Source organism: Planococcus citri, chromosome 5 (genome assembly GCF_950023065.1).
Source record: "Planococcus citri chromosome 5, ihPlaCitr1.1, whole genome shotgun sequence".
NCBI classification, from domain to species: Eukaryota; Metazoa; Arthropoda; class Insecta; order Hemiptera; family Pseudococcidae; genus Planococcus; species Planococcus citri.
Genome location: NC_088681.1, coordinates 65,680,892 through 65,707,573, shown reverse-complemented (window position 1 = coordinate 65,707,573; position 26,682 = coordinate 65,680,892). Strand labels below are relative to the sequence as shown.

General features: G+C 33.9%; 1 protein-coding gene across 16 annotated transcripts in view; it reads right to left on the bottom strand.

The window, feature by feature from the left end:
* LOC135848253 (uncharacterized) overlaps nucleotides 1-26,682 on the bottom strand; it is a 260,195-nt gene that overhangs the window by 185,198 nt on the left and 48,315 nt on the right. For 13 of the 16 annotated variants that reach the window (XR_010559340.1, XM_065368097.1, XM_065368109.1 and 10 more), the window contains exon 3: nucleotides 25,892-25,977. Coding sequence is in view for 3 of the 16 variants with exons in the window: in XM_065368100.1 (XP_065224172.1) it covers nucleotides 2,482-4,410 (1,929 nt within the window). In the remaining 13 variants the exon portion in view is untranslated. Of the gene's footprint in view, nucleotides 1-2,227; nucleotides 4,431-5,935; nucleotides 8,126-17,936; nucleotides 19,999-25,891; nucleotides 25,978-26,682 lie in introns of those variants that run through there. The other 3 variants (XM_065368100.1, XM_065368103.1, XM_065368108.1) reach the window with 3 other exon arrangements.

The following is a 26,682-nucleotide window of genomic DNA, read 5'->3' as shown; positions in this document are numbered from 1 at the left end:
AACCTGATCGGATCCAGACATTCGGTAATTCTAATTTGATTTGAGTACATTTAATTTATGAGTCGGTAGATCTTATCGAGCCTGATCAGTGATCAAACTTGATCATTTTGGAATATTCCAAGGATCCAAGATCTGATCATTTGAGGGTTTTGATCGGATTAGAGCTGTGCAGACCTGATCTTGATCAGATCCAATGAAAGAGACGCTGCGAGTAAGACTTGTTCGGATCAGACCAGATAAAACGTGATCAGATTCAAAGATTTGCTTTAGCATCGGTGCCATAAGTACACAGATTTATCAACAATTCCAACATTTTAGAAAATTTCAAATAAATTTATTAGCACTTGATCCTCAAAAAAAGCTACAAAATTTATCCAAACTGTTTTACGTTAGAAGATATGGTTACGTAATACGTATGGTCAAAGCGACTCTTAGATTAAGTGTTCGAGTTCGATTTGTCAAACTGATTCATGTATTCTGTTATTTGTAGTTATTGGTATTGGAACGGAACGGAGATTTTAGTTGTTTTATGAATGGTTTCTCGAAAGGTTGAAATAAAGTTTCTCGTTGCTCGTTTTATCATTCTTTTTGTTTTATTCGAACATTTTTGGCAATCGATTCGTAATTTTCTATCGTGGTGGAGGCGCCGGGTACGCCAAATTTGTTTATTTGGATATCATCTAGATCCAACTAGAAAATTTGCATTCAACAAAATCTGATCAGATTCAATCATTTATCACACCTGGAATGGGAAAATGATCAAAACTGATCAGGTTTGCTATGGGTTGAATAGATCTCTCATGATCTGATCTGATTTATTCAAAAATGAAGGAGAAAACCGGTTTCAAAATTTCCAAATTTGTCGTATTTGCGCCTTAAATTTTGAAAATAGGATATTTGTCATAATAACTTTTTTTGTTCCACCACTCATATATTTAACGAAGTCACTCAAATGATCCAAACATCATTTTCTCATTTTTGGCAAGTTTCCAAAATTGGTAAATATTTGCCCAAAAATGGCGAAATTTCTGACAAAATATCGTTGATTTTCATCCTGTGCTTTTGTTTTCAGATAAGTAGGTGTTATGAGTAATTTAAAACTCGCTGGAGGTTTGAAAAAAGTCGAGTTAAAAAAAGTTTACTCGTGTGCCTACCTTTTCCGAAAATTTGATTATTTTTCACTTTTTCTGGAATTAACTTACAAATTGGTCAAAAGTTCACTTTTGAACTCACAATCTTCGAATTTTCTCGCAAATCACTTAGAACGGTCGAGAGAGCGCCCAATAAGCACTGACCAAAGTTTTAAGTGCAAAGGTTGATTTTTGGCCCTTCCAAAGCTGTTCAAAGTTTCATGATGAAAAATGAAAAATCACTGGAGGCTCCAAAATAGCGCAAAAACGGAATTACTTGAATTGGTGCACTTACTTGCTCGAGAAAATTTATTTTTCTTAATGATAACCTGTTTATTTGACACTTTCTACTTACTTGTTACCATTTTTCAATCATGGAACAAAAAATTTGATTCTTCTTTCTGAAAAGTATTGAGATATTTTAGGGGAAATAATTTGTTTTTCCATATTTTAAATCAAAAACTTTTAAATTGTCCATTTACTCTTTCCTTATTTTGGAATTTTGAATTCTTAAACATTTTCTCTCAAGGCAATAAATTTGGGAGAAAAATGTAAACTTTGAACATTTTGAACTGAAAAAAAAAACGAAATGTTTTTACAAGTTGTGAAAAAAATTGATAGTGATAATATTGAACCTTTTCCCATCCCAACCAAATAAAATTTGAGAAAATGTCTGCTATTGCTCACAAGTTTCTAACTCCTTCAAAAATTTTCAAATCATAAATTCAAACAGACACGACCCAATTACTGAAAAAAAACTCAAATATGTGGAATTATAAACTTTTGACTGAGGAAGCTCAATTGTTGATTGCGAACATTTTTTTCTTCTTCGGAGTCCACTAAATTCACCTTTCATACTTTCATTGGAATTATAACCTCATACGTATCTTGAAAGGTTGCTCACAGGAATTATTGAATAATTATAGGTAGGTAATTCCACAACCACAGCATAGGGTAGCTCTCAAGTTGGCTTTTTTCATCAACAATTACGGGTCTCAAAACATTTTTCTGAATCCACACTTCATTGTTTGACAATTTTATACTTTCGTCGCTTTCTCAGCACTCAATTTAGGAATTATAAAAAATGAAAAAAAAAATCGTCCCACAAACTTTTAATAGATGACTTTATTACTCGTATAGATTGACAACTCGACATATGTAAGACTAAGGCACGTATAAGTAGGTATACGTACTCGTATGTAGTAATAATGATAAAATAAAGAATTAAAAAAAAACACCGCAAGCAGAATCAATGAAATTAAGTATTTGGGTTGATATAAAAAATAACAAAACGCGATCTAAAATTTATACCCATATTTAACACCATCCTCGCACTATCAATATTGAAATACTAAATACAATCATCATAAACATCAATAAAAGGTCCGTAATAATCATCAAAATAATCATCCGAGTTATCTGAAGTAATATCAATATATCTTCGCTCGAAATCAGATACCTCTTCTTCACTTCCCAAGCACCACAACAAAAATTCATCCTGGTACATCAAATGTTCAACGTAATCGTCATATTTACGCTTTCGATAATATTTTTTCACTAATTCGAGTATATCGCTCTTTACCTCATCTACGGTTTCTTTTTTAGAAACAAACGCATCAACGAATTTCATGAGATCTTTAGTATGTGATGGCAGCATCTTAAGTAATTCGGGCTGGAATAAAGGCGACAAAATCAATTGATTTTTGAAATCTGAAGCCTGCTCAACGCTTTCAAAAGCATTATTGATGAATGTATTAAATCGTTCGATATTAGAGAAAATGCTAAGACTCAGTCTGCTATCTTGAGCACTGAGAAAAGCAGACCGCAGTAATTCTTGTTTCAAGCTTCTCGCTGTTTGTATCTCGGGACAACAGAAATCCACAAGGTCATTCGCATATTCAAAGGCATTACATCTCAAATGCTCAACACAGAGCTTTTTTACATTAGCGCTTTTAGCCAAAACATTTTGTTTGAACTGAGAAATCTCGTCTTGGGTTTTGAAACACAATTCCATTAGGCGTTGCAAATTTTCACCTCGTGTGCGATCGATCAATTCGGGCCAAGCGTAATCCCAAAATTCATTTCTATCTTCAAAAGTGGCATAAGGAAGAATAGCCAAAAGGATGCCGACGTTTTTTGTAACATAAAGAGCATATTGTCCTATAAACAATCCACTTTGGAATAAAATATCGTCAATCGTTGAGCGTTTTAAAATATCTGGAGCACTGTTCCATATTTCAGAACCCAAATACGTCCACTTCTTGTTAACCATATCGATGTAGTCATCATCAATTTTACTTTCATCCTCTGTTCCTCTGTAGCTCATAGCTGTATTACCCAGCATTCTCACGATCAATTCTTTGAAAGTATTCGGATTTACCAGGTGTTTGAAGCGCATCCACAGTTGTAGAATTACCTCTTCATCATAATGGCGATTTCCGAGCCAAGTTTCCAACAAGCTTTCCTCATCTGTATCCATATTAATAAGTTCATTAATCTGTTGATCATTCAGTTTTGGTAAAATGAACCTAGTAAGGATATCTTCATGAAAATAGATGAGATCTCCAGCTTTGTGCATTTTTCTTTCTAATGGTATACGATTCCAAAAATATTCTATGCATCGTCTATTGCCGGACGTGCATCTTTCTAACAACACTTCGTCAACGGATTCATTATATTCATCGATAGGTATCTTATCTAATTCATTTTTAAGACAGCAAATCCAGTAATAAAATAACGGAATTTTACCAAATTCAAACGCGCATAGGTCTATTTTTTCACATACTGAAGGCCAAAATCGTCTAATATCGTCTTCAAAACAATAAGTACAAGCGACAATGAATTTTTTATCCACATCAAACTGATGGCACCTCATCATACGTTCGGCGGTCTTGACGTAATCAATGGTGCCATTATAATCGCACACGAAATTATCGAAGTCTTTCAAAACATAATTTTGATGGCCATAATGTAAATGAAATCCTGCAGAAGAATGTTCCTCCAACCAATCATCCATTGAAGGCCCCAATCTTGTGGCATATTCGTCGATCGCATCATAAAGCGCAGATGGTAAATCTGGGAATACGAGTTTTGATGAGATTTGCAACTTGGATGGATCAAATTCTTCTAATTTGCAGTTCCTTCGATATTTATCCACTTCATGACGCCATATTTCGAGGCTAACAGCCATCGCTGATAGTTCTTTCAGCGATACTGGACTCGGATGCAAGATGTCAAACACATTAGTAGGTATCTGAGGCATTTTTCTTTCGTCTGACATGGCTCAATTCCAATTCGAACCTGGAATTGTAATAATTGAATTAATGGTGTGATGAGATGAACAGCAGCAGACGGAAATTGTTTGGTAGGTAATTAGATTGTGCTCGAATGCAATTGATAAATTGAATAGTGTAGATTTCAAGATGGTGTACCTAGTGGCAATTTACTCAAATGCCCTAATTCATATCAGTTATCACATATATAAGCTGTTACTCTTCAGGGATACGAAAACTGATTAGATCTGATCAAATCTCGAACATTCCACGGAGATCCATTTCGATCAAACTACGTAGATCAAAACGTATCAAAGCTTTGATCAGAGTAGATATGTTCAAGCCTGATCAGATCCAAAAGAACAGATCTGATTGGATCCATCAGCATAGATGTGATCAGAGCAGATCAAACCTGATCAAATCCGGATGTTCTGCAGATCTAATTAAATCTGACCAGATTTTATAAGATCGGAGTTCTAATAAGATAGATCTGTTCAGACATGATCGAAGAAATTAATTAATAAAAATGTTGAGATTTGACTGGAAAAAAATAAAAACGAACAGGATATTTTGCTAACAAGCAGGACTTTTACACGACAAGCAGGACAGCTGTTGGAAACCCTGTCGATTACCTACTCATTTTTCAGCTAAAAATTAAGCTCAACTGCCTTATATCAAAAATAAAGGGTTTTCAAGCCGTTTTCCATTTATAATTCGACGTTGCTGCCCAACATCTCGCTCCCCCCCCCCCCAATAAAAACTCAAAATTGATCATCCAATTACCAAAATAGCAATTTTAAAACAATATATCGCTGGTGATCAACGTTTCTACTCTTTGGTGTTCTTTCAGCCTTTCATCACCCCCACCTCCATTTTTCAAAAAAAAAAAAAAACTCATTTATGAGATTCGACTACTTAGGTTACCTTATATTGGAAATTTGAATTCCTAAAAATTTACTCTTAACTGACAATAAATTTGGGAGAAAGATCCAAACGTTTGAAAATTTTGAACTGAGAAAAAACGAAAGAAATGTTTTCTCAAGTTGTGAAAAATATTGATAGCAATATTACACCTTTTTCCATCTCATTGTCTGCTATTGCCCACAAGTTTCTAAATCGTTCAAAAATTTTCAAATCATGATGAGAAAATATAAATCCAAACAGCCACAACTCATTACTGAAAAAAAAACTCAAACATGTGGAATTAAACACTTTTGATTGAGGAAGCTCAAATGTTGATTGCAAACATTTTTTTTCCTTCGGAGTCCACTAAATTCACTTTTCATCCTTTCATTGAAATTATAACCTCATACACGTATCTTGATAGGTTGCTCACAGGAATTATTGAATAATCATAGGTAGGTAATTCCAAAACATAGGGCAGCTCTCAAGTTAGCTTTTTTCATCAACAATTACGAGCCTCAAAACATTTTTCTACATCTGCACTTGATTGGTTGAAAATTTTATATTTTAATCACTTTCTCAGCACTCAATTTAAGAATATTATAAAAAATGAAGAAAAATCCTCCCAAAAACATTTAATTGATGACTTTAATACTCGTATAGATTGACAGCTCGATATAAGTGTATAAGACTAAGGCACGTACCTATACGTAAGTTATATGTACCCAGTAATAATAATAAAAAATTTTTAAAAAACATCGCAAGCAAAATCAATGAAAGCAAATACTTGAATAGATACATATTATAAGAAATACACAATCGCAATCTAAAATTTACACGCAATTAACACCATTTTCGAACTATCAATAGTAAAATATTAAATACAATCATCATAAACATCAATAAAAGGTCCGTAATAATCATCGAAAGAATCATCCGAGTTATCTGAGGTAATATCGATATATCTTCGCTCGAAATCAGATACTTCTTCTTCACTTCCCAAACACCATAATAAAAATGGACCCCGATGGTCCAAATATTCCACGTAATTGCCATATTTACGTTTACGATAAAATGATTTCACAGATTCGAGTATATCTCTTTTCATCACCCTTAGGGTTTCTTCAGAAGAAACAAACGCATCAACGAATTTCATGAGCTCTTTACAATATGATGGCACCATCTTCAGTAATTCGGGCTGGAAATAACGCGACAGAATCAATTGATTTTTGAAATCCGCGGCCTGCTCTTCATTTTCAAAAGCATTATTGATGAATGCATTGAATCGTTCGATATGAAAGAGAATGCCAAACTCCAGTCTGTCATCATGAGCACTGAGAAAAGCAGACCGCAGTAATTCCTGTTTGAAGCTCCTGGCTGCTTGTATTTTGGGACAACAGAAATCCACAAGATCATTTGCATCTTCAAAAGAATTACTTCTCAAATACTCAACACAGAGCTTTTTTACATCGTCGCTTGTAGCCAAAACATTTTGTTTGAACTGAGAAATCTCGTCTTGGGTTTTGAAACACAGTTCCATTATGCGTTGCAAATTTTCGCCTCGCGTGCGATCGATCAATTTTGGCCAAGCGTAATCCCAAAATTCGTTCCTATCCTCATAAGTGGCATAAGGAAGAATAGCCAGAAGGATGCCGACGTTGTATGGGACATAACAAGCATATGGTCCTATAAACAATCCACTCTGGAATAAAATATCGTCAATCGTTGAGCTTTTTAAATTATCTGGAGCACTGTTCCATATTTCAGAACCCAAATACGTCCACTTCTTGTTAATCAGATCGATGTAGCTATCATTAATTTTACGTTCATCTTTCGTACCTCTGTAGCTCATAGCTGTATTAGCCAACATTCTCACGATCAGTGTCTTGAAAGTACTCGGATTTATCAGATGTTTGAAGCGTGTCCACAGTTGTAGAATTACCTCTTCATCGTAATTCTGATTTGCCAGCCAAGTTTCCACCAAGTTTTCCTCTTTCGTATTGATCAGTTCATTGACCTGTTGATCGTTCAGTTTTGCCAAAATGAACCTAGTAACAATATCATCATGATAGTAGACAATATTCTCACCTTTCCGGGGTTTTCTATCCAAAGGTTTACAATTCCAAAAATATTCTACGCATCGTCTATTGTTGGACATGCAATGTTCTAACATTTCTTCGTCAACGGATTCATTAGGCTCTTCGATAGGAATCTTATCTAATTCATTTTTAAGATAGCAAATCCAGTAGTAAAATAGCGGACTTTTCCCAAAATCAACCACACTTAGGTCTATTTTTTCACATACATGAGGCCAAAATCGTCTAATATCGTCTTCAAAACAATAAGTACAAGCCACAATGAATTTTTTATCCACATCGAATTGCTCGCACCGCATCATACGTTCGGCGGTCTTGACGTAATCAATGGTGCCATTATAATCGCACACGAAATCATCAAAATCTTTCAAAACATGATTCTGATGGCTATAATGCAAATGAAATCCGGCACAAGAATGTTCCCTCAACCAAGAAGCCATTGAAGGCCCCAATTTTGTGACATATTCGTCGATCGCATCATAAAGCACAGATGGTAAATCTGGAAACACGAGTTTTGATGAGATTTGCAACTTGAATGGATTAAATTCTTCTAATTTGCAATTCCTTCGATATTTATCCACTTCATGGCGCCATATTTCGATGCTAACAGCCATTGCTGATAGTTCTTTCAGCGATACTGGACTCGGATGCAAGATGTCAAACACATCAAAAGGTATCTCAGCCATTTTTCTTTCGTTTGATATGGCTCAGCTCCAATTCGAACCTGGAATCGTAATAAGTGAATTAATGGTGTGAGATGAACAGCAGGCGCGAATTGAGTTCGAATGCAATTGATGAATTGAATAGTGTAAATTTCAAGTTGGTGTAGTAGCAATTTACTCGAATGTCGTAATTCATATTAATGTAGATAAGCTGTTATTTTTCAGATGATACGAAAACTGATGGAATCTGATCAAATCTGATCGTGCTTGAACATTTCACGGAGATCCATTTTGACCAAAGTATGTAGATCAGGACGTACATATCAAAGTTTTGATCAGAGTATTTCTGTTCAAGCCTGATCAAATCCAATAGAAAATAACCTGATTGGATCCATCAGAATAGATGTGATCAGAGCAGATAAAACCTGATCAAATCCGGATGTTCTGAAGGTCTAATTAGACCTGATCAGATTTTATCAGATCAGAGTTTCGATCAGCTAGATTTGTTCAGACATAATCAAATCCTGCAGGGGTGACTAGATTGGATCTGGTAGTTCTTATCAAGCTAGATCAAACTTGATCAGTTAGGAATATTCCCTGGATCCAATTAGATTTGACCGTTCAAGAGTTTTGATCGGATTAAATCTGTGCACACCTGATCTTGATCAGACTATATGTACGCAGACTTAATCATATCCAATGATAGAGACGCTGTGAGTAAGACAGTTTGGATATGACCAGATATGAATATGATCTGATCAGACCAGAAAAAACCTGATCAGATTAAAACATTTACCAAACACATTTGATCATCACATCCGATCATTTAGCTCAAGGATCTGTGTCATAAGTGTGCAAATGCATCAACAATTCCAACATTTTAGAAATTTTTTAGTAAATTTATTAGCGACTGACTCTCAAAAAGCTTTACAAAATTTATTCAAACTGTTTTTGTTTATTTGGATATCGTCTAGATCCAATTGGAAAATTTGCATTCAACAAAATCTGATCAGATTCAATCATTTATCACACCTGAGATGGGAAAATGATCAGAACTGATTAGGTTTGGTAGGGGTTGAATAGATCTAACATGATCTGATCTGATTTATTCAAAAATGAACGAGCAAACCTGATTCAAAATTTCCAAATTTGTTGTGTTTGCGCCTTCAATTTTGAAAATTAGCAATTTGTCATGATAAATTTTTTTCTTCTTCCACTCAAATACATATTTAGCAGAGTCATTTACATAATCCAAACATCTTTGTCTCATTTTTGGTAAATTTTTCAAAATTGGTAATTTTTGCACCAAAAATGGTGAAATTTCTCCAATTTACACATTAGTAAGAAAATGTTTGCATACCTAACTGAAATAACTTTAATAACCCATAGTACTAAAATGAACGAACAAAAAATGTTATTAAATATGACAAATTGCCTATCATCAAAATTGAAGGAGCAAACACGATTTAAAAATTCAAAATTTTCAAAACCTAGGGCACGACAAATTTGGAAATTTTGAATCAAATTTGCCCCTTAAATTTTGAAAATAGGCAAATTGTCAAGATAACATTTTTTTTCGTCCACTCGAGCATTATGGATTAGGGCATCATTTGAACGATTCAAACATTTCCTTTTGTTTTTGATGATTTTTTTCAAAATTAGTAAATTTTGAGTTTTGCAAACAGTGGCCCCTTTAATTTGCAAGATAGGCAACCAGCTGTATTTTTGAATTTTTTTTTAAACATTGAAAAAGGAAGAAATTATTTTTTATAAAAATGTAGAAATTTGACCGAAAAAAAACAAACAAAAATGAGCAGGACATTTTGGTAAAAAGCAAGACTTGCAGGACAAGCATGAAATTAAATGCTGAAAACCCTGTCAATTACCTACACATTTTTTGGATAAAAATTGAGCTCAACTACCTTATATCAAAAATAAAGGGTTTCCAAGCCGTTTCATACAGGTATAATTCGACGTTGCTACTAAACACCTCCCCCCCCCCTTCATAGAAACTCAAAATTGATTATTTAACTACCAAAATAGCAATTTTAAAACACTTTATTGGCGATCATCGTTTCTACTCTTTGGTGTTCGTTCAGCCTTTCATTATCCCCACCTCCATTTTTCAAAAAAAATTCATTTTCAAGATTAGACTACTCAGGGTCTCCATGAGACTTTTTTTCTAGTCCTCAATTTCAAACTGAGAACTACATAATTTTTGGGATTCGATCTCTAGGTACACCTAGGCTTCAACCCAATAGGGCTCTCTTTTTAGTCCTCAGTTTCAAGCTATTTTTAAAGAAATTGTCCTAAAATGAATGTAGGTAAATGTATTATGGATTGTACAAAAAAACCATAAATTCATTTCAGTAAAAGTACGTACAGATGAGGTTTAATAATGGGTACGAAAAATTGAAAAACAATGTATTTGTAATTAGTAACCTAGCATTTAATTACGTATTATTAGGAAGAAATTATATGTAGATTGCATAAATCAAGCCACAATCCTACTCGTAGCTTCACATCGTACAGATATCTTTGACTTCAAAAAATACGAATTTGCTTGCTGAACTGTACAGTATAGGTCATCTTGAATCTTTCAACTTCCTCGTCACTTCCCAAACACCACTTTAAAAACTCATCACCCAAAAAGCAACATCTATCACCAGCTACAAACTCGACTTCCAAACACTCACGCAAACGTTTTTTAATTTGAAGCAAGATTTGCTCCGTCAAAATAAACGTATCGAGGAATTCTATCAGCTCCTCATGGAACACCGAATACAAGTTGGCAAATTTATACAATTCGTCTTGCATCGCAGGTAATGACATAAGTTGAATTTTGAAATCAGTATATTCATCAATCGTGTCGTAAGAATCTTTGACAAAATCATCAAATTCCTTCGCTTTACTGACAACGCTTGTGGTAAGTTGACACCTTCGGTCGAAAAAAATAGATCGTAGAGAATTCTGCTTGAAAATTCTCCTCGTTTGTAAGTCAGGACAACAAAACCCAACCAATTCGTTCAACTCGTCAAACCAACCAGCTCTGAGTATTGGTTTTGGAAGCCAACGTACAGTTTCGTTAGTAACGATGAAAGTGTTCTTGAAATTAATAATTTCGGTTTCGTTTTCAAAGCACAGCTTCATTACTCGTTGCAAATCTGTGCCTCGATAGCAATATGCAATCAATCGTTCCCAGTTCCTACGCCAAAATGCATTTCTCTCCTCAAGAGTAGCAGTTGAAAGAATAGTTAAGAAGAATTCGGCGCCACTCAGACAATTACACTCAGCAGAGCCCATTCCACCCTTTGACTATATAATACTGGACTGCTAGCACCTAGTTAAATTACACGTGAATTTGATAACGTCGCGAGGCCAACATGTATAACGTTATTCCGGTTTATAAGGCTCTGTTCGCACCCTCTCTTACCGCACTTCAGTGGAATCACCCAAGTGAGCGTAAACAACTAGGGCGAATTCCACTGAAGTGCGGTGAGAGAGGATGCGAACAGAGCCTTATAGAACGGACATGTTGGACTCGTCACGTTCATCACTGCTAGCAGTCCAGTATTATATAGTCAAAGATTCCACCAAACCTGTCCTCCTCTAAAATAACACGTCTAATCGCCGATCGTTGAAAATTATCCGGAGCAGTGTTCCATATTTCACGACACAAGTGCAATATACTTTTGCGATTCTCATACATATCTCTAAAACCGGGAGCCTCAGCATGCACCATGGATTCGATCAGAACACTAAAAGAACCTGTCGTCATTATGTCTCTGACGCGTGGCCATATACGTAAAATGAATTCATCTCTGATACGATGATTTTTCAAGAAAGCTTCCATCAATAAACAACTCAAAGGCCCTTTAACAAATTCTTCAAACTGTATATCATCCAGTTTTGGTAAAACGAACCGCAGAAAAGATTCTTTATCTCCACCCTGCTTAAAAATGTCCTTAGTTACTCGCATTCGGTTCTCAGGAGGTATACGATTCCAAAAATATTCTACCGATGGTCTACTGAAAGGTACACGATGACGTAACATGACTTCATCGACATTGCCATTATTACCGACGATTATTGATATCTTGTCTAATTCATTTTTCAGACGATAAATCCAGTAATACATTTGCGGATTCTGCCTAAAAGTATATCCTTCAATAACATCAGAGTTGATCCTTTCACATACAGATGGCCAAATTCGTCTGATATCTTGTTCGAAAAAATATGTACACGCGATTCTGAACTTTACATCGACACTAACTCGATCACATTGCATTATACGTTCGGCTGTCTTCGAGTAATCAATATCACCGTAGAAATCGGCAACAAAATCATTAAAGTCTTCTAAAATATAGTTCTGATGACTGTAGTGAAAATGAAATACTCTTTTATGTTGATCTTTTAGCCAGCGATCCATCGATAATGCAAATCTCGAGACGTATTCTTCGATCATATCGTAAATCTGGGATGGTAAATCAGGAAGTATGGTTTTCAATGGAATACTTTCTTCAGATTTACGAAATGCTCTTAAAGATGCACGTCCAGTTAGGCGATGTTTATTCACTTCACTGCGCCATATTTCGGTGCTAATGGTGATTGCTGATAGTTCTTGGAGCGGAACTGGAGTCGGATAGACAAGATCGTACACTTCGGATATTATATCAGCCATTTTTAGTTCTTGACCACGTGTAACTCGAATTCGAACCTAAAATCGTAAGGGTCAGATTAGGTAGATACGTTCATGATATTGATGAGAAAAAGTTTGACACAAATTGTTGGATTTCATGCTGATCCAAATTTTTAATTCCAATTTGAGCTGGCTATTTGAAAAAGGTCAAATTCCGATTGTTTTTGATTCGAGTGATTTTGTAAACTCATCATACAACCTCTTGTAACGAAAAAAAAAAAAATCATTCATGGTACATTGTACATAAATGTCTACCTGTTCTGAAAATTTGGTCAGTGATTGTATTCAAGTTTTTCTTTAAAAAAGTAACTTTAGTAACCAAAAAAGTCAGAAAAAGTAACCAAAAATAAACCAAAAAGTAACCAAAAAAAAAAAGTTTATGTGAAAAAAAAACTAAAAAAGTGGCAACCAAAAAACTTTAATGCATACAAAACATTACATTACATTTTATTTTAGATTACAAAAGAAAAACAAATCGTAATCTTTCGATAGCAGTTTTTTTTTCAAAAAACAGAAAAAAAAACATAAAAATTCGAATAAAAACTATTTTTGAAAAAAAAACTAGCAACAGCTCAAAACAGATAATTATCAACACTTGGAAAATAAACAACTCGTACATCAAAATGCAAAAAGAAAGCATGAAAAAAATATCGGATTCCGGAAACATAATCGAAAAATGTGATAAACTACTGAAAAAATTGCAAAATTGAAAGAACAGGGGGGGCGTGTACCGAAACAGGGAGGAACAAAATTTAATCTTTTATTCGAAATCATTTCAAAAAATTAAACACAAAAATACCAATTGTAAAATAGCAGAAATGTTAACGTGACCGAAGATTTGATGAAAAAAAAATGATTTGGAGGTTGAGAAATAATAAACAATAATTTGTAAAAAAATTTCATAACTAAAAAGAATTATTTTAGAACGGGAAACTTATTGAAATCAACAGAAAAGGGGAGAGGGGAGATTGCAATACAAATTTGGAAAAAAGTGATTTGTGAAAATCATTTTAAAAAATTAAATACAAAAAAATGTACCTTGCTTCAAAAAGAAAAAAAATCTCTCATCAAAACTGTCAAAAATTGACACGATTCAAAAAAAAATGAAAAAAGATGACAAAATTATTGAAATTGAGAGAAAATGACCAAAACAAGAAGCAGTGCAAAGATCAAGATCTGGAAAGAAAAAAAAGTCAAAAAATAATGTTGAAAAACCTCTCCGTGATCTTCTTTTAATAAATCAAAATCATAAGTCCCTGAGAATAAAATTCAGGAGCGAAATTCAAAATGAACCAAAAAACAGAGTTTTGTCACAATTTAAAAAGTAGAAAAAAACTACGAGGATTTCAGAATGAAGATTCGATTAAAAGTAGTAAAACTCCACCGAAAAATTCAAGTAAAAAGCACTAAAATTTAAGAAAAAAGTACTAAAATTTAAGAAAAAACATCGCAAGAATTGAAAAAAAACTCACGAAATTCAAACGATAAAATTGCGAAAGCTTCACAAAAATTTAGACACAAAAAATACACAAAAATTCGGAGAAAATCGTAGAAAAGTTGAAAAATAAAATCAATAAGAATTCAGAAGAATAAAACTTGAAAAAAAAATCGAGAAATCCTAAAGAAAAAAATTCAAAATAAAACAATCAAGTCTCAAAGTCCAAAAAAACTTGAAAAAAATTTTTAAACGAGGAAATTCCGCAAAAATTTAAGCAGAAAAAATCACTAAAATTATGGACTAAATTGGGAGAAAATTTTATAAAAAATCTCGGAAATTCAAGAAAAAAAGTTTCGCCGAAATTAGGAACAAAAATTTAGGCAGAAAAACTAATCAATAAAATTCAAAACAAAATTGTGGAAATGATGAAAAAAAGAAAACTCTCAAAAATTCAGTTCAGCAAAAATCATCAAGAATTCAGAACGAGGAACTCGCAAGAATTAAAATCAGGTATAAAATTCCGAAATGAATTGATAAATTTTTGAGAAATATCATCGAAAAATTTCTAGCCAAACTGAAGCGGATTCAACAGAGAAAAATAATTCGATCTTGAAAAAAATTGTTCAAAAAAGGGGAAACCCCGAGGACCTTTCCTCATAACTGGAAAGGAAGAAGAAAAGAGAGTGAGGGATCAACGAATGAAAGATATCAAGATGCAGAAAAATCCACCACAAAAGGTGAAAATAAAAAAGACAAAGTTATCTGATCTTGAAGAAGCTTCCCTCCCTTCTCGAAAAGAAAAGATCGAAATTTAAATGAAATCGTGATTTTTGGAAGAAGAAAAATCATAATTTCACAAAAATATGACCAAAAAAATCACGTCTTGTTCTTTCTTAAAGCACGAAACTCAAAAAAAAAACTGTTGAAATAATAAAAATGCAGTCAAAATTTAGGCAAAAAAATGACCACAATTTAGAACAGAGCTGTAGAATCGTGAAAATTCAAAGTTGAAAAGTCTGTCAAAACTTGAGAAACTTCACCAAAATTTGAATTTAAAAAAAATGGAAATTCTGAGAAAATCATCGAAAAACTTGAAAAAAGAGAACTCTTGAAAATTCAAAAAAATCATACCTGTCAGAATAGGGAAAAATCTACAAAAATTCAAAAGAAAACTCACTAAATTGACGAAGGAAAAAAATCATAAAATTCAAAAAAAGCGATCGTACCGAAATAAGGAGAAATCCGGACTATGTATTTGAGCAATAAAATCACACAAGCTCGAGGGAAAATTTTAATGAAAAAATCACGAGAATTCAAGGTGATAATATTGGGCAAACATTCAGGCGAAAAACATTATCAAAATTCAGAGCAAAATCATGAAAAAATTATTTTGGAAAAAAATCACCACCAAAATTTAAGATGGAGAAATCAATCAAAACAGGAGATAATCCACTAAGAACCATCGAGAAATTCAAAATAATAATACCTACCAGTCGAAATTACAGTAGAAAACCCCTAAATACATTTCAAAAGAAAAACCATCAAAACTTGACAGAGGGCAGATTGGCCCCACTGCCGAAGGTAGTGCTTATACTTATGAACCCCTTACATTGAAAATATTGGTAACGTCTGAAATACTTTAGAAATGCACTAAGTACAAATATAGTCGCGATGTACTCGCGCATATAAAGCTGCGCACCCTTCTTAAAATAAAAGGGTTCGCGAGCCTTTGACATTTATGGCCCAAGATAGGCATTTTGGACATAAATAAAGAAAGTCACATAAATTCTCCAATTTATGTGTAAGTAAATGTACTTAGCTAGGGCGTGATTGGTCCACCACATTTAGGGGTGAGAGATTGACCATCTTACGCTGCTTTTATAATACTGATCTTCGTGCTCAAACTTCACTTGGTTTCAGCAATTCGCGATAGTCGGTTTTTACGTCAACGTTAACAAAATAATACCATGGACACGCCTCATCATAGAGGAGACCATGGTATACTTCTTCAATTTACGCCATCTTGCGCATGGTTAATACTAGTGAATAATTTTAGATTAATTGATCTTCTATCGATTAATAACCAGTGTACCTTTTTGGTGTTGGGTAATGCACCCGGGCATATCCTCATTACGCAAAGTGCAACAAGTGTCTCTTTTGGTTAAGTTCCATCGACGCCCTTAAGTATTAGGTGGGCTTTAGAAGAGATGGAAAACGTGTATAGTTTAAGTAAGTGGTGCTTGCACCTACTTCATATTAATATTATCCCTTTTCTAGTAGGTTCTCAACCATGGTATTGTGACCTACGATGATTAAACAAATTATTCATTTTCGTGTAAATATTATCATGTGCCTATTTTCGCCTATCCTATCTGTTATATCGTTTAGGGTAAAATCTTATTAATGGATTATTGTCTCAATTTTGACGATCTCAGTCATCACACGTATGGCGAGATCTTTCTATCTCAGAAATTCATTAGGTCTTATACTATTGATCAAAATTATAGCCTTCTAGTATGCCAATGAATTTATGTACAAAACTGTAAATGAGAGGGGTTTTGCGATAAGGGCCCTTGTGGTGATATTTCGATTTTTTCAGGAGAGAGAAAACATCGAATCGATTCGATTTTTTCGATTTTTGGGTGCAGTGTTGTCTTGCGCATAGGTGGATGGAAAATTTTGACGAAATTCGTTCATCATCACCTGATATCCGTGATTTAGAAAAGGGACCTTGTGGTGAACAGCCGAATTTACACAACGTTACAGGCTACCCCGCAAAAAAATACCGAGAAATTCGGATTCGCCATGAAATTTTACATAGGTAACAACAATAAAATAATTTTTCCATCGACCTTTTTAAAAAAAAAATCAAAAAGAAACAAAAACTTTGTTTTTGATTTCCCAAAAATGTGAGTTTTTGAGTATTCATGTTCAAGTAATTTTTAAAACGAGAAGTTGATGAGATAGGCGAAATCTGATTGCACCATTCGATTTCTCGTGAAAAAGTAAGTCGGAATCGCCAATAAAAAAAAACATTGAATCACCACAAGGACCCATATCGTTAAACGCCTCTCAAATATACATAGTAAGCATCTCAGTGTCTTGTTTATTACATATTATCTTTGAATGATGTATAGTGAATTTAGTCGAACTACACCCTTCTGAGCTATCTAGGTATTGGCAAATATTCCCCGCCTAAGGAATATTTCTAAATTTAACCCCCAATGGTATTAATTCTAACTATACCACCTTTAGTAATCCGTCTAGATGTCACTATATCAAACTAAAAAGATAAAAAAATTTGTAATGCTAAAAAAGCAGTGATGCCATTTAAATAAAAACATTTTTTTCGAAGAATTTTGGATTTTGAAAAAAAGAAGGTAATTTTGGTAAAAAACTCAAACACTTGGAAAAAGAAACCAAAAGTTATTATTAGTAACTTTAGTAACTTGTAACCGAGTACAATCTATGCTTGATTATTTTTCACTTTTTCTGAAAGTGACCTTCAAATGGTGTTCTTTCAGGCTTTCATCATTCTCACCTCAATTTTTTAAAAGTCTTATTTTTGAGATTCTAGATACTATTTATGGCCCCCATGAAACTTTCTTTACAGTACTCAGTTTCTTTTATAGCTGAAAAGTTGTTAATTTTTGGGATTAGTCTCTAATCTCCATAGGGCTCTCTTTTCACAGCTCAGTTTTAAACTACTTTTAAAGAAATTATCCGAAAATGAATGCGATGTATGTATGTATTGTAGATAGGAAGTACAAAACAGGTAAGTATAATAATACAGAACAATACAAAATTATTGTAATTCGCTCACAAGCACTTAGGTAATAATTATGAAAATAAAAATCATCATAATGCGAAAATTAATACTTATAAATCAATCTACAAGCCCACTCATATCTTTACATTATATTGTATATTTGACTTCAAAAAATACATATTTGCTTGCTGAACTGTTCAGCATGGGCCATCTTGAACTTTTCAACTTCCTGGTCACTTCCCAAACACCACATTAATAACGCATCACCCAAAAGGTAACATCTATCAGCAGCTACAAACTCGATTTCCAAACACTCTCGCATACGTTTTTTCATTTGAAGTCGGATTTGCTCCGTCAAAATAAACGTATCGAGGAATTCTACCAGTTCCACATGCAACACCGAAAACCAGTTGGCAAATACACACAAATCTGCTTGCAGCTCAGGTGATGACATTAGTTGAATTTTGAAATCAGTATATTCATCAATCGTGTCGAAAGAATTCTTGATGAAATCATCTAATTCCTTCGATTTACGAACCATGCGTCTGCTAAATCGAAAATCTGGGTCGAAAAAAATCGACCTTAGAGAATTCTGTTTGAAAATTCTGCTCGATGGTATGTCAGGACAACAAAAACATATCAAGTCGTTCAACTCGTCGAACCAGCCACCTCTGAGCATTGGATTTGGAAGCCGAAGTACAGTTTCGTGAGCAACGATAAAAGTGTTCTTGAAACGAATCATTTCGGTTTCGTTTTCAAAGCACAGATTCATTATTCGTTGTAAATCTGTGCCACGATAGCAATGTTCAATCATTCGTTCATAATACTTACTCCAAAATGCCTTTCTCTCCTCGAGAGTAGCAGTTGGAAGAATAGTCAATAAGAACTCGGCGCCACTCAGCCAATTATCACAAGCGTTGCCGAATTCAAACCCCAACTCGGTAAACATAACATGTCTAATCGCCGATCGTTGAAAATTAGCCGGAGCACGGTTCCATATTTCACGACACAAGTGCAACATACTCCTGTGATTCTGATAGAACTCCCCATAAGTAGAAGTCTCATAACGCACCATGGAGTTGATCAAACGACAAAAAAAATCTTCAGTCATAATGTCTCTGACTCGTGTCCATATACGTAAAATGAGTTCATTACTGAAACGACGATTTTCAAATAAGTCTTCCATCATTGAATAACCTAAAGGCCTGTTGATTAATTCTTGAATCTGTACTTCGTTAAGTTTTGGTAAAAGGAACCGCAGAAAAGATTCGTCATGTGTACGAACTTGCCGCATTCGGTTCTCAGGAGGTATACGATTCCAAAAATATTCTACCGATGGTCTACTGAAAGACACACAATAATGTAACATTGTTTCATCGACATTGCCATTATCGCCGCCAACGGTTGGTACCTTATCTAATTCATTTTTCAGACGGTAAATCCAGTAATTCATTTGTGGATTTTCCGGATTTTCCCTAAAATCATATTTCGAGTCGATCTTCTCAGATACAGATGGCCAAATTCGACTGATATCTTGTTCGAAAAAATATGTACACGCGATTCTGAACTTTACATCGATACTAACTCGATCACATTGCATTATACGTTCGGCTGTCCTCGAGTAATCAATATCACCGTAGAAATCGGCAACAAAATCATTAAAGTCTTCTAAAATATAGTTCTGATGACTGTAGTGAAAATGAAATACTCTTTTATATTGATCTTTTAGCCAGCGATCCAACGATAAGGCAAATCTCGAGACGTATTCTTCGACCATATCGTAAATCTTGGAAGGTAAATCAGGAAGTATGGTTTTCAATGAAATAGTTTCTTCAGATTTGCGAAATGCTCTTAATGATACACGTCCACTTTGGCGATGTTTATCCACTTCATTGCGCCATATTTCGGTGCTAAGGGTGATTGCTGATAGTTCTTGGAGCGGAACTGGAGTCGGATTGGCAAGATCGTATAAGTCGGATATTATTTCAGCCATTTTTGGTTCTTGACTACGCGTAACTCGAATTCGAACCTACAAAATCGTAAGGGTCAGATTAGGTAGATACGATCATAATTGACTGGAAAAATATTGACAAAATATCGTTGAATTTCATGCTGTGTTTTCATTTTCAGATAGATAGGTGTTAGAAAATTCTGCTGGAGTGATTTTAATACTCGCTGGAGGTTTGAAAAAAGTCAAATTGAAGTTGTTTTCAATTCGAGTGATCGTGAAGACACCGCAGACAATCTGTTGTAAAAAAGATTACTCATTGTATGTCTACCTTTTCTGAAAACTTGATTATTTTTCACTTTTTCTGAAGGTGAATTTCAAATTGGTCAGAAATTTACTTTTGAACTCACAATCTTCGAATTTTCAGAAAATCACTTAAAACGGTCCAGAGAGTACCCAATGAGCACTGACTGAAGTTTTAGGAGCAAAAGTTTATTTTTGGCCCTTCCAGAGCGATTTCAAATTTCTGGAAAAAATTGAAAAGTCACCGGAGGCTCCGGAAGTGTCAAATTGAGGTTGTTTTCGATTCGAGTGATCGTGTAGACACATCTGACGATCTCTCATTGGAAAACAATATCACTTGTTAGTTGTTGTATGCCTTGTCTTCTCACTTTTTCTGGAATTCACCCACAAATTGGTTAAAAAATCACTTTTGAACTCACAATATTCGAATTTCCCGAAAATCACCAAAAATGACTGAGATAGGTCTCAATAAGCACTGAGCAAAGTTTTACAGCGATTCGAAGTTTCATGGCAAAAACTAAAAAATTACTGGAGGCTACAGAATGGTGCCAAATTAGTAATTGTTGGCGTGTGTAAGTTGAATTAAAGGAATTATTCACATTGGTGCACTTAATTGATCAAGAAAATTTATTTTTCAAAAAAAAGTTGGAAAATTTCGCTGAAAACAGCTTTTTTGAATTTTTTAAATTTTGAAGACTTGAATTGAATATTTCAGAAGGAAGGAGGAGTCGTGGGGACTTTTAGGTAATATTCAGCGGTTCTGGGAAATGCATGAAACGAATGTCACACGATATTTGACATTTTTCCTCCTCCCCCTCCCCCCTCCCCCCATTGATTTACGAACCCCATCACGAAAAGTTCATAGTAGCGTAAATCTCATTAAAATTCACATATTTATGCTTTCTGGATATTTTTAAAATTTTCAAACTTATAGCCCCGTTTGACAAGTTTTCGAAAGTTGATCTTTCAAAAAAAAGTCCACATTGAACATCTGAAATTTTCGAAAAATATTTTAGAAACTAGACAAGTAAGTACTCTCATTTACCATTTACACTCAGCAAACAGAGTTTCTTCAAGTTATAGTAGTTCTGAGCAATCAAACTCAAAAGTTTGAAATTACGACGAGAAATTCCAACTGCTGAAAAAAAACCACCTGTCTCAAGGATAGTTGAGAACTTTCTTTTATTCCTAATACGTACGTACAAGGAAGCTACAAAAACAAAATTTGGAAAAAATCGTGGAACCAAAAACCAAAATAAGGCTAATTTTGACTTGGAATGACCCACGCCCAGAGTAAATACTTGATTTAAATATTAAATTGTGATCCACGATTTCAAATAAGAGGAAACTCCAACGCCAACTTGAAACTGGACCATTTTTCATTTTTTCCCAATACAGGTTTGGTAAAGGCTAGAGTGAAAAAAGAGCCCATATCTCTACTGCGAGCTTAATTTTCTGTTGAGGAGTCTTTCAACTCAAAATTAAAATTTCCCAAGAGATTACCAATCTCCTTCTCTTTTGAGATAGGTCGAGAGTCACAATAGGTAACAGACGCCAATGGTTTGCTGAATTTTTTCAAATATAATTATCATGCCAATCGAACCGGAATACGAGTATTTTCACTTACTTATCAATTCTTTAAAATGCGAAGTCCCAGATAAGCGACAATTCTGTCAGTATTGTCAGCCAAAAAGCCAGAAATTTAAAATAAAATAATACAGAAACCACGATAAAAATGATATCAACATGAACTTTTTACTTTATGAACAAATTAAATTATTTTCACGTATTTTCCACTATTCACGTTTTTGTAAAATTAAATTAAATTGAACTCAATGAACACAATCTTTCAACGCTACAAAGTGCTGTAGCTTATCACGAAATTCGTAGAAACTGATTAGCATATTATCAATTACCTATGGTGGTCTGGTGAAATAACATTATAATCTACCCTATTCAGATTATGAACGCGGCTGAAAATTATAATACCTAATTGTTTCTTTTCACATTTTCAGTAGGTATATTGACCTAAGAATAGTGTCTTATGTAAAATGGAAATATGTACATTACCTACATATCATCTAATCGTGAAAAATAAGGAACAGAATCTTGTAAAAAGATGAAATAATTCAAATCACTCGGTAGGTTCATTTCCAAGAAAAATCCAGTTATAATGATTCATGAATTCATTAAATTGTCCATCTGATTTTACAGACAATTGAACTACGAGTACAAAATCATCGAAGTACTTTCACAGAGATGTAATACATTTCCAAAATTAGATATACACTTCAAGTTTTTTCCACAATTTGTGAGGAATAGTACGTGGAAATTCGAGGTGTTTAAAATTCACAACCGATTACAAATGATGAGATCCACGGAGTAAATTCAATCAACAATAAAATTCGTAACCACAGGTAATGTAGTTAATAGCACATTGCAAAAAAATATCACATACACTCGAATCGCTCGAGAAAGATAAATAGGTTTAGTAAGTATATAGCTACGCAAGTCATAAATTATTTTCAAGCATGAGATCTTAAAATAAATGAGAGAAAATGCTTTCGTATATGCGAGCTGAATTCATGTATCAACCATTTCTGGTATAGTTGGTTGGCTATCAATTGAAAGCAATAGGTTTCTCTCACAGGCATGAAACTCACTATTTTATTTTTTTTAGTGACTTTAGTGACTGAAAAATAGCAAAAAAGTGACCAAAAATTTGAAAAAAGTGACCAAAATTTTGAGGAACGTGAGCAAAGTACTCGTATACAGTATGACACAAAAGTAGTGTTCGGTGGCATTTATTTCTAAGTGGAAAGAGCTAGAGAGATGAATGAAGCGGCGTTGAGTAGGGAAAAATAAGGGCTTTCAAAAGCAACCTTGAAAATTTCAGTCCCATGCACAGGGTGTCCACAAATTGAAAAACCGGTTTGGTCAAAAAATTCAAACTGGTTTTTATTGGTGCAATGTATTCTACACACTAAGGCGACAAAAAAGTGATGTGAATTTTTTGAAACCAGTTCTCTAATTTGCAACCGATTAACAAAAAATACCCAAAAATTGTAGATAGAGAAAAAAGTTAGGAACAAAAGTTGTAGAGCGTGAAAAATTACACAATTCTGTCTAATCACATTTTGAAACCGGTTCATTGCTTTGCATTTTTTAGAAACCAGTTTTTGACAATCACCTAAAAATTGAAGATAGAGAAAAATGCTTGAAACAAAAGTTGTAGAGCGTGAAAAATTGAACCATTTTCGCTGATCGGATTTTGAAACCGGTTCCTTAATTTGCAACCAGTTATCAAAATTACCTAAAAATTGGAGATCGAGAAAAAAGCTTGAAACAAAAGTTGTAGAGCTCGAAAAATTATACAATTCTGTCTAATCGCATTTTGAAACCGGTTCGTTGGTTCGCATTTAGCAACTGGTTTTTGACAATTACCTAAAAATTGAAGATAGGGAAAAATGCTTGAAACAAAAGTTGTGGAGCGTGAAAAATTGAACCATTTCCGCTGATCGGATTTTGAAACCAGTTTATTAAATCGCAGCAAGCCATCAAAAATTACCTGCTAGTAAGTTAATTAGTCATTTTCAAAATTCGGTCCGCACAAATGGTTCAATTTTTCACTCTTTAGAACTTTTATATCAAGGATTTTTCTCTACCTTCACGTCTTTTTAGGTGATTGTCTAAAACTGGTTGCTAAATGCGAACCAACGAACCGGTTTCAAAATGTGATTTAACTGAATTGTTCAATTTTTCATGCCCCACAACTTTTCTTAGAAGGTTTTTTCGTGATCTCCAATTTTTAGGTAATTTTGATAACTGGTTGTAAATTAATGAACCGGTTTCAAAATCCGATCAGCGAAAATGGTTCAATTTTTCACGCTCCACAACTTTTGTTTCAAGCATTTTTCTCTGTCTTCAATTTTTTAGGTGATTGTCAAAAACTGGTTTCTAAATGCAAAGCAATGAACCGGTTTCAAAATGTGATTAGACAGAATTGTGTAATTTTTTACGCTCTACAACTTTTGTTTCTAACTTTTTTCTCTATCTACAATTTTTGGGTATTTTTTGTTAATCGGTTGCAAATTAGAGAACTGGTTTCAAAAAATTCACATCACGTTTTTGTCGCCTTAGTGTGTAGAATACATTGCACCAATGAAAACCAGTTTGAATTTTTTGACCAAACCGGTTTTTCAATTTGTGGACACCCTGTGCATAGGACTGAAATTTTCAAGGTTGCTTTTGAAAGCCCTTATTTTTCCCTACTCAACGCCGCTTCATTCATCTCTCTAGCTCTTTCCACTTAGAAGTAAGTGCCACCGAACACTACTTTTGTGTCATACTGTATATTATGTAGCGATCATCGGAGAATTTTTTTAGTAACCCTCCCCGCTCCCTGCATGGGCGCAGCAAACTGTTGATGTATACCCAGGGGCGGATGGGGCACTTCGAAGTACCGGGATTTGGCGCCGGTGCTGATGCGACGCCAGTTTTTTTGGGGCGATGATTGGGGGAGGGGGTGTGTGACGAAGGAATAAAATCATGTGTACTTTTCTTTGAATTTTTTTACTTTGAATATTTTGGCCAATGTTGTCATTTTGAGGGAGGTTTGAAAATTACAAATTCGTCAACTTTTGAGGGAAAAAAACGCAAAAAGTTGCTGATTTTTTAAAAAATTGAACAATTTGACGAAATTGAAATTAGTGTATTAGCGATCTATTTACTGAACTAAATTAGAATTTGTATGCTGAATTAGGTCAACCTAAGTATGTATTTGTAAAAGGATAAACAAAATTTTGAAAAATTTACAGTTTTATGATTAAAAAATAATCTACTAGCACCTACACTAAATTGAGCCAAATAAGTTGAATAAAATAAGTATGAAACGGTGAACATTTTGCCAGAGCGGAGCGAGGGCGAAAATTTTGGAAAATCCAAACTTGAAAGGTTTAAAAAAATGTTATCTTCGTTACTGAACATGCAAACTTTAGAGCAGATATCATCTTGGGTCCTATGTTTGAAAAAAAAAAAAAACAAATTGGCCCGAGCGAAGCGAGGGCGAAAGCTTTTGAAAATTTTCATTTCGAGATGCCTAAAAACAAGGTTTTTTAAATGCAAGGAGTTTATTTTAATTTTTTTAAATTTTAGAATTAGAGTGATGTTTTTTTAGGAAGTTAATTTTGAAAAAGAAAAGAGAACAAGCTCGAGCGAGGGCGAAAGCTCTTGCAAATTGATATTTCGAGGAGAGGCATAAAAACGATGTTTTTCAAATGTGAGGATGAAGAGTTTATTTTTCGACTTTAAAACTTATTTTTTTTTAGAAATTTTCATCTTGATTTTGAAAAATAAAATAAAACGAGCCCGAGCGAAGCGAGGGCAAAAGCTTTCGAAAATTTGTGTTTCAAGAAGTAAAAAATAATGTTTTTCTTTTATCAGAGCTACACTTTTGGCACTGCTGCGGCGCCGAATCTTTTTTTTTTTTACAAGACAAATCGTTAAAAAAGTGACCAAATGCCAAAAAAAGTGACCAAAGTCACTTTTTTTGGCCATTTTTGCTGAAATAGGGACAAAAAGTGACTTGCACGTGAAATAGTGACAAAGTCACTTTTTAAGTGACCTTGTTTCATGCCTGCTCTCATTGAATGAAAAAGAATATTTCACTTACCGCTGGATTCTTCGAAACACACCGCGCGATCAATCTCTATTTTTAGCTTTCTTCAAAAACGAATTCGCACATACGTACGATGAAACCTGTGAGACAAATCAACAAAAAAATTCAACGAATAAGTATTTAGTTTATCAAATTGATTACTAATTTTTCACATATATATTTTAAGAGCACTATCTACTATTAAATAATTCTATGTACAAAGAATGAAACTTTTTGATCATTTGGGCAAAAACAGCACTTTTTGAGAATTTTTGCAAACATGGGAGTTTCTAATATTTTTTGAAAAAACAGGGATTTCTTGGAAATTTTGGCAAAACATGGTTTTTCTGACAATTCAGATGAAAAACAAGACCTTTTTCAGTACCTAATTTTGAAAAAAAAAAACAAAAATCAAAAAACAAAAACAGTACCAGTACCACTCAAGCAATGGAAGTGAAAAATAGAACTTATGTTTGGAAATTTTGGAACAAAAATAGGGCTTTTCAGACAGCTGAGGAGTAGGTAAATCAAAACTTCCTGAATGTTTCGGCAACAAATCAGGAATTTTGGAATAATTTCATCAAAAAGTGGCTTTGTGAAAATTTCGATTTGAAAAAAATGACCTTTTTGTCAGTTTAGCCAGAATATGAATATTTTCTTACAATTTTAACGAAGAATAGCAGGTACTTTTGAACAAATTTGGTAAAAATTAAGGTTTTTTGAAAATTTCAACAATAATTGATAGGTACGTAATTTTTGCAAAAAAAAACCGTTTATTGCAATTTTTGGAAAACATGTACATGGGG